The following is a 9,208-nucleotide window of genomic DNA, read 5'->3' on the forward strand; positions in this document are numbered from 1 at the left end:
CATTCCTCTCATTCCGGGACCTTTGGCTCATCTTTCTCTCTTCCTCCTCCACCCTCCCCTGAGCATGCAACTTCGCCCCTTTTGCCACACTTGCCCCCGGGGCACTTGGAGTCTTTGGAGTCAGCTTTTCTGGCACTCTTGTGGCACATACCGAGGCTTCGTATGTGCAGTACTAAAGCTATTCTCTATGAACCTGTCTTATACTGAGTCTAGCCACTGGTCTTTCAAGGTTGGTCAGTGCTGTCTGCTCTGACCGGCAGCTGCTCTCCTTGGTCTCATGTAGATGTTTTTCACATGACCAGCCACTTGATCTTTTAACTGGAGACACATGGAATTGAACCTTTTGCATGGAAAGCAGATGCTCTGTCACTGAGCCACGGCTCCTTATTCCATGGGAGCCTCATAAGAACATCGTTATGCAAAAAAACAACACCGTTCTGGGGGATTCGACTTCATAGAACAATTCCCCCTGTAAGTTTCTAGTCCTTTATTAGTGCTTCTGACAAAAAGTCACTTCTTTCTCTTCAGAATCACTGTTGTCAGCTAACATGAGGGTTCGTTCAAGCCTGTGTGGTACTCTGCACAAGCAATATAAGGCAGGACACATACAACCCTTGTGCCCTGGGATGGTCTTTTGGGTGTGGGGGAAGATGCCACATGGCTGTTTTTTCTATTATTGAGGTATAGAGACAGGTCCATGAAAAGCAAAGTTTGCGTACAGTGAAGACACTCATAGGGAGTAGCTCCAGTTGGGCTTAGAGTAGGCCTAACCCATCTTCAATTGTTATATGACTTTGACGTTAGAATCTTTTTTTTCCTTTTAGCAAACTTGGCAAATGGGGCCTAAATGTGTGTGCGGTGTTCAAGTATATGAGAGGCCCATATTGAAGTATGTTCTTCTCTAACCTCCAGACCTGAGTCTAGCTCTTTTTTAAAAAAGTGTTTTGAGAGGCGCACTTCTGCTCTGTGTTTGCCTGTAACGCAGGTTTCCCAGCCCTCCTGCTGCTGTTGGGAGATCCCATGCCCTCAGCTCCACTTTCCTGCCACCTTGGAGAGGTTGTGGGAGGAGAAAGAATGGCTGTTGGGCTGACATCAGTCCCCTCTAAGAATCACAGAGATTCCTAGAGAGGCGTGACATCTGGGTTTCCCCCAGAAATGACGTCACACTGTCATCGCTGACTGCCCCTTTGTGTCCATACCCAGCCCCAGGTCTCCCGCTGTAACTCTCTACCGACTGTTCAAAAATGATTGAAGTATGAACTGAACAGGAAATCTATTCAGCCTGCAGTTGCTGTGCCAGAGGGAATTAGGGTATGCCAATGCATGACATCACTTCTGGTGATGCCAGCGCATGACATTACTACTGTTGAACCATAGTGTTTGGGGTGAATCCCAGAGTGTTGCCCCAACATAATGATGCCACTGGAAGTGATGTCACATGCTGGTACAATATCAGCATGATGGTGGTGTGCCCCCATCAGTGGTGTACCTAGCCTATTTGGCTCTTGGGGTGGATAATTTTTTAACATCCCCTTCTCTGTTGCTTTTTTTTTGGCCATTAAATCTCAGCTGACTTATGATGACCCCATCCTTCATCGTGACAAATGACTAAAGTCAAACCAGAGAATCTCTGCAGCAGAAACTGGAAGGGGGGATTTTTGCAAGCCCAGAAGAACCAGGGCAATGTGCAGTGCCCAGCAAACCCAGTGCTACTGTGGCAATGCCAGCTGATGTCAAGTACAGAATCACTGTCCAAACAAGAGGGGGTTGGAAGTCCAGCAGAACCAGTCCCTTCTGCTGATAATATTAACAAAGGTTTGCTACTGTACTACTCTTAAATACATTCTGTCACCAAGCAGGATAGGGATGAGAAGGTCTTCTTGAGACCGAGAAGTGAAAATAAAGGGCGGCGGGGGGGGGGGGCACACATGGAAGAATTAGGTGAAGGGAGACAGAAATGAATGAGAAACATGTAGAAAACAGGGAGCGAAATTAAGAAAGGGAAAGGTTGTTTTATCTCGCTGCAACACCCTAACTACCGCTTTGCAAGATCTGGATGAGCTGGGTACGAGGAAAGGAAGAGAGAAAGGCTAGACTATTGGAGAAAATTACCTGCAGGTTGGCACTTAACTGTAACAGCTATCAGCTGCTGGCTTGGTTGTACAATCTGTTAAGCAAGTTTGCTTCAGGCTTGGAGAAAGGGAAGTCTAGCTGATCCTAGAGTGCTTGCTCAGACTTCCCTGCGCCCCTCATGACTTCAGCAAGAACTGCATTTTAAAAATTAAAGATGTTTGGCTGGATGCAGCATGACCCTGGCTTCAAGGGCCTTCCTTCAAGCACCTTCCTCAAACTGCACCCGGGGCAACTCACACTCCCTCCTCTTGGTACGCCACTGGCCCCCACCCAGTTTCCCCCCCACCAGTCAGTGAAGCGGTGATGGGGAACAGCTAATTTCAAGTTAGCCAGCCTTCTTCTTAGAAAGTCTTCAGTTATTTGCTTAAGAATAATCTTGACTGTTACAATAGAATCTGAAGCTTTTATGAACTGAAGCTTCCATAGATAATCTTAAATTTGCATAAAGACTCACAGTTCTGATAAAGAGTCCAGACTGAGGCCTTTTCTTCAAGGAATGTTGTCCCTGACAAAATGGCCGGCCGCGTTGGTCTGTAGCAGCAAAATCAAACAGGACTCCACTGGTGCCTAAAAGACTCACAAAATTTATTCCTCCCCAAACTTTTGTGAGTGAGAGACCATTTCATCAGATGTCTCCAGCACATCTGATGAACTGAGCTATGACTCACAAAAGCTTATGGGAGAATAAATTTTTGTGAGTCTTTAAGGAACCAGTGGAGTCCTGTTTGATTTTGTCCCTGACAAAATCCAGAGCAACTTCTACTGCTCTGTCAGTTAGGTTTTCCACAAAAGTGTATATATTACACTTGGGTACTCTCTCTGATGTAACACCACAGCAAGGAATGGCGGTTGGCGTAGACCTTTCATCATAGCAGGAATAGTCGGTGGATGACTCTGTGTCTGGATCTGGCCCCTGGTGGCCCTAGCTTAATCTAACCAATCCATGATTCCCACCATTTCTCTCAAAATGAAGATAATGTTTTTCAAATTGTGAGCAATAGGATTATTCAACATTTTAATGCTGAATCTCTCTCTTGATTTTTTTTAATGTAATACATAAATCTACATATTTCCTACACCCAAGTACACTCACTCCAAGACTGGGAAACCCTGATTTGTTCATGGTACCTATGTTGTGGCATCCTACCACTTGCAAAGGTTATTGGGGTTTGTGATAAAATATGCTTCCATAACTAGAGCTGCCATCTGGAGAATAAAATAGCCTGGAGATCTTATTGGCCATCTCTGAAATACACTTAGGTAGCATAGTGATCTAGTCTGTCCAGGCCCACAATGTGGCCCATGCCTCATATCCATCCATTCTTATGGGCCTTTCCTATTCTACATTCTCTCCATCTCGCTGCAGTTTGCCTCCCCCCCCCCGTGATTTAATTCCCCTTAATGAATTCCAGCTCCCAGCTACATCAAAGCCCCAAATACATTCCTGTTGAGAGAGACTATAAAAGAAGCTGCACTTCTTCTGTTCCCCCCCCCCCAAGTTCAGAGTCTGGCACTGGGGGCAGGGGACTTATCCAACCCCTCCTCTTGCACTGCGGCTGTAGCCCGCACCTCCTGTGATGGAGGGAAGGTGGGAGTGGAATAAGGCTGCTTTTGATCCTGGTATGGGAAGGCTGCTGTGTTCTCCCTGGAGGAGGGCAACAGAATTAGGGTAGTGCACAGACACACCATCTGTGCCTCGTTTGAAAGCCGTATAGCGAACACCCTGTGGGAGAGGCAAGCTGTCTCTGTTGAAGAAGCACCATCAGCATGGGGTTTTTTTATCAAGTGTGAGGTGAGAGAATTTCTGTGACTAACCCAGTCCAGATTCACACAGGGATTAGTTGCATGCATGCTTCTAGCAGGAGGTCTTAAATCGGTACATGTTAAAATTATCCCGCCCCCCGTTTCTCAGAGTTTGTCAGAAGTTAGCGTGTGTGTGTATGTGTGTGTGTGTGTATGTATATATATGTGTGTGTGTGTACATGTATAACATTTCCAGTGGGCTTTCTTCTTTCTGTTCAAATTAACAGGGGGGGGGGGAATGACAGTCAACCAGAACATGTGAGGAGTTTCCTCTTGTTATGCCCCCAGAGCCACATTGGGGCTGCCATACTGGAGTAATCGCAGAATAAAAACGCAAAGACCATCCATACTACAAAGACTGCACTCCCATTGCCGACAACTAGAATATAACACAAAAAATGCCACAAAAGGAAAACAAACTAACAATGAAACTCTGAAGAAGAGAAAATATCAGATTTTTTGCTGTGCAGAACCTCTGTAATACGCGCGTGAACGATTTATGGCAATATATTTTATGGATTAATTTGTTAACTGCCTAGAACTTCTGGGGAAGGTCGTTATGAATATGATGAGCTAGTTTTTGCAGAAGACAATTCATTCTGAATTACAGACACAGCATCCCGTTACTTTTAATTATGGAACCTCCTCAGTGCTGAGTGAATTGGATTTGGAATTATGTGGCTGTACTATCTTCAGAAACGCCTAGAAATATTACAGGGAGCAACCTTTTATATCAGGCCTTGTAATTTTTAAGTATAAAGGTTTAGGTAGTTGTTAGTCCACGCATTGCTCAGGACTAGAGAGTTATTAGAATGTGTTTTCTAAGGATCCGTTCACTCCATTTTCAGGTCTCAGCAATTTTCTCCCAGCCAGACCAATGGTGAAAGTTCCCCAGAGATGCTGAGCATACGATTTCAGGTGAGCAATCCATTTACCTCCATATACATTTTTTTGACAATGCAGGATTAAAGTTTATGGACTTCTGTACTGGGGCACCTGATCTCTTTAACCCGTGTACATGTTAACCCATGCATAGTTGTGTGCATGGAGATGCAATTAAGAATTATTCCCCTAGCCTGTTACATTCACATTTATAGAGCTCATACCAGCAATATCCCTTTAACATTTTTTAGCATTGTATTAAAAGAAAAATACTATTACCATCATACAGGAAAGTGCTAGACAACAAAAAAGTCAACCCAACAGCAGCTGTTATCAATTACACAATGAGGTCATCAATAAATGATCTCTAACTGCTAAATTTGTGCTCTCTATTCATTTTATGTCTGTAAAACTTCTGTAAGAGTTTCCATCTCGACAGCATCAAGAATCTTCCTTGATCACTCCCCAACTGATGAAGTAGAGTCTTTTTTCCAGTGCTATCACTCAAACATTATTAGTTGCAACTAGTGCCTGCCAGAGAGTCTTTGGTTGATAGTGAGTGATCAAGTATGTAAAAGAATCATAAATAATTTTATATCCAAGAATCTAACAAACCATTTCACAGCTTGTTTTCAAATCGTTCCACTGTAAATAAGAATAAAAAATTGATTCCATCAGTCTGGTGTTGGAAGTGTTTGCCCAGATTTGTATGCTATCTCTTTTACTTTCTGGCCAGAGTAAGATGCAACCTATATAGTATTTGTATTGAGCATGTGATGGAGTGAAGTGGAGTGAGGTTTTGCCAGATAAATTGTCAATATATTTTATGGATTAATTTGTTAACTGCCTAGAACTTCTGGGGAAGGTGGTTATGAATATGATGAGCCAGTTTTTGCAGAAGACAATTCATTCTGTATTACAGACACAGCATCCTTCCCGTTACTTTTAATTATGGAACCTACTCAGTGCTGAGTGAATTGGATTTGGAATTATGTGGCTGTACAAGTAGATAAATAGGTACCACTTCAGTGGGAAGGTAACAGCGTTCCGTGCGCCTCGGTATTTAGTCATGCCGGCCACATGACCACGGAAATGTCTTCGGACAGCGCTGGCTCTTCGGCTTTGAAACGGAGATGAGCACCGCAACCCTAGTGTCGGACTTGACTGGCTTTCGAGCAAGGGAACCTTTACCTTTTTACTATCTTCAGAAACGCCTAGAAATATTACAGGGAGCAACCGTTTATATCAGGCCTTGTAATTTTTAAGTATAAAGGTTTAGGTAGTTGTTAGTCCACGCATTGCTCAGGACTAGAGAGTTATTAGAATGTGTTTTCTAAGGATCCGTTCACTCCATTTTCAGGTCTCAGCAATTTTCTCCCAGCCAGACCAATGGTGAAAGTTCCCCAGAGATGCTGAGCATACGATTTCAGGTGAGCAATCCATTTACCTCCATATACGTTTTTTTGACAATGCAGGATTAAAGTTTATGGACTTCTGTACTGGGGCACCTGATCTCTTTAACCCGTGTACATGTTAACCCATGCATAGTTGTGTGCATGGAGATGCAATTAAGAATTATTCCCCTAGCCTGTTACGTTCACATTTATAGAGCTCATACCAGCAATATCCCTTTAACATTTTTTAGCATTGTATTAAAAGAAAAATACTATTACCATCATATAGGAAAGTGCTAGACAACAAAAAAGTCAACCCAACAGCAGCTGTTATCAATTACACACTGAGGTCATCAATAAATGATCTCTAACTGCTAAGTTTGTGCTCTCTATTCGTTCTATGTCTGTAAAATTTCTGTAAGAGTTTCCATCTCGACAGCATCAAGAATCTTCCTTGATCACTCCCCAACTGATGAAGTAGAGTCTGTTTTCCAGTGCTATCACTCAAACATTATTAGTTGCAACTAGTGCCTGCCAGAGAGTCTTTGGTTGATAGTGAGTGATCAAGTATGTAAAAGAATCATAAATAATTTTATATCCAAGAATCTAACAAACCATTTCACAGCTTGTTTTCAAATCGTTCCACTGTAAATAAGAATAAAAAATTGATTCCATCAGTCTGGTGTTGGAAGTGTTTGCCCAGATTTGTATGCTATCTCTTTTACTTTCTGGCCAGAGTAAGATGCAACCTATATAGTATTTGTATTGAGCATGTGATGGAGTGAAGTGGAGTGAGGTTTTGCCAGATAAATTGTTTATCCATTCCCCTGTTTTATCAAGATAATTAATTATCAAGAATTATAAAACCTATTTCATTGAATGGTTGAGTCTGAGTCTTACAGTTAATTTGGCATTTCAACGTTGAATGGTTGAGTCTTACAGTTAATTTGGCATTTCAACACCCATCAGTGTGCAAAGATTTTAGGAATAAGATAAAGAAGAATAATGAATGTGGGGCTGACTTTATGTGGGGGAGGACTGGGCAAGGATCAGTGTCTCCCCTACTCTTAAGCATGGTGCCCCCTCATGTACACATGCGCACACTCCATCCTGGAGAAGGCAACAGAGCGCAACCCTTTCTGTATTTCTTTAAGACCCGCTGGTGCCTGTAGGGCTTAAAAGAGAGCAGAAGAGTCATGACCTGCTTATTTCTCCAGGCACTGCTTTGGGCAGACTCTCCCAAAAGTCCCTGGGCCAAGGTTCCATTCCTGTTGGGAAAAGATGGTCCAAACGTATCTGGTCAGTGGTAGGCCCTCTGCCAGGATATGGTCCCCAACAGATTCCCAACCATGTGACCCTTGGTGACAGCTCTGAATGGCTGCTTGCCTTTATGTGTATACAGAAGAGAAAATATAGGGCACCCATCATGGAGTGCTAGTGCCCCCAGACAAAAAGCTTCATAAGGTGAAGTTGCACTGAGCAGGGTCTGCCCTACCAGTGGCAGGGTAGGGCAATACATTTTGGTGGTAACATTAAACGGTCTCAAATGCCAGTTATTTGGTTTACTACATTTTTACTGTTGTGCAGGTGCATCACTTAATATTTCCGTTTTGGGTATCAAAAACGTCATCGGTCATTAGTCTGCAACTTGTACTTTTTGATATCTGCCTGACTCTTTGTGGCCTTCTCCTATAGGATTCTCTAAGAACCAAAGATGACGGTCAGAGTTCACTGAGATCTTCTTACTCCAGCCCAGCTTCCATCAGCCCATGGCCCAGCAGTCCCTACTCTCCTTCATCTCCTGGATTCCGTGCTGCCAGCCCATGCAGCCCACAGAGGCCCAGTTTGCCCAGTAACAGCACAGGAGAGTCTGTAGTCAATAGCCACAGGTGTGTAAGTAGAGCCCTGGAGGGCCAGGTGGGAGGGTCCATCTGCTCCACAGATCCTGTTTCCTTCAGTGGCCAGACAGATTTTTCCAGGATGCTCGCAAACAAGGCATGGAGGGGCAACATCCTTTCATGTTTGTATCTTGACAGTTGTTGCTTAGAGAGGTGCACTCCTTCTGAACATGGAGGTTTCTTTTAATTATCGTGGGAACCATTGATAGACCTGTTGTTCCACAAGTTTGACTAATCCCCTTTGAAAGCCACTGAAGTCAATGGGCATCGCTTCATTTCTTCAGATGCTGTCCCACCAAAAAAGGGATTTAGGGATGAGCATCTTTCCTGTGTCTTCTACAGAGCTGTTTCAGCAACATAGTTTCTTTTGCTTCACTGAGATTTCCCTAGCTTCCTTTGGTAATTCTTTCATGGCTTTGTGGAAGACTGACATGGCAGCCACTTCCCTGATTAATTTCCCGCTTCAAATATATGTAAATACATTTTAAAAAAATTGTTTTTATGGTTAATATATGCTGCCTTCTTTTTTTGTTTCAGCAACTTGCATTTTATATCAGAATTTGTGCTCTTTTTTATGTATCTCGTTTAGACAACACTTCCACATTTTAAAAGGAAACCTCCTTGTCTGTAGTGTCCTTGACTTTGCTAGGACTTATACTGCTGTCCTCTTGGACTTGTCTGAATTTGTCCAGATCTGTGACACACTCAGTAGTCTGAATCCTGTTGAAAGTCTCCACTGACAGAAGGATTTCCGTCAACAGAGTGCAACTTTTCTGCTGTCCCCTAAAATGCTGTTCCCGGGGGACAGGATACCCCAGGGACAGCATGAGTAGGGAGTTTGGGCTCTACTGTGGGAGGGAAGAATGGGCAAAAATCTCCCCCCACGCATGTAGGAATGATCGGTGGAATTCAACCTTCTGATCATTTCTATGACGGTGGTTTGAAATGAATTTCAAGCATTTTGAAAAGCGGGGGTCCTCCTGAAACCACTTTTTTAGCTAATCTCTTAATTTTTTAAGGAGGTATGCAGATGAGTGACCTGATAGGTGGGTGGCTTGTGAGTGCCTGTGTAAGGGTGGTAAATTTCCCTACTGAGTC

General features: G+C 43.4%; 1 protein-coding gene across 3 annotated transcripts in view; it reads left to right on the forward strand.

The window, feature by feature from the left end:
• Positions 1-9,208, forward strand: part of PDLIM2 (PDZ and LIM domain 2 (mystique)) — a 53,977-nt gene that overhangs the window by 29,682 nt on the left and 15,087 nt on the right. For all 3 annotated transcript variants that reach the window (XM_015414203.1, XM_015414204.1, XM_015414205.1), the window contains exons 4-5: positions 4,785-4,854; positions 7,908-8,101. In XM_015414203.1, coding sequence (XP_015269689.1) covers positions 4,785-4,854; positions 7,908-8,101 — 264 coding nt within the window. The remainder of the gene's footprint in view (positions 1-4,784; positions 4,855-7,907; positions 8,102-9,208) is intronic.

Source organism: Gekko japonicus, unplaced genomic scaffold, assembly GCF_001447785.1.
Source record: "Gekko japonicus isolate JY-2015 unplaced genomic scaffold, Gekko_japonicus_V1.1 scaffold9, whole genome shotgun sequence".
Taxonomy (NCBI): Eukaryota; Metazoa; Chordata; class Lepidosauria; order Squamata; family Gekkonidae; genus Gekko; species Gekko japonicus.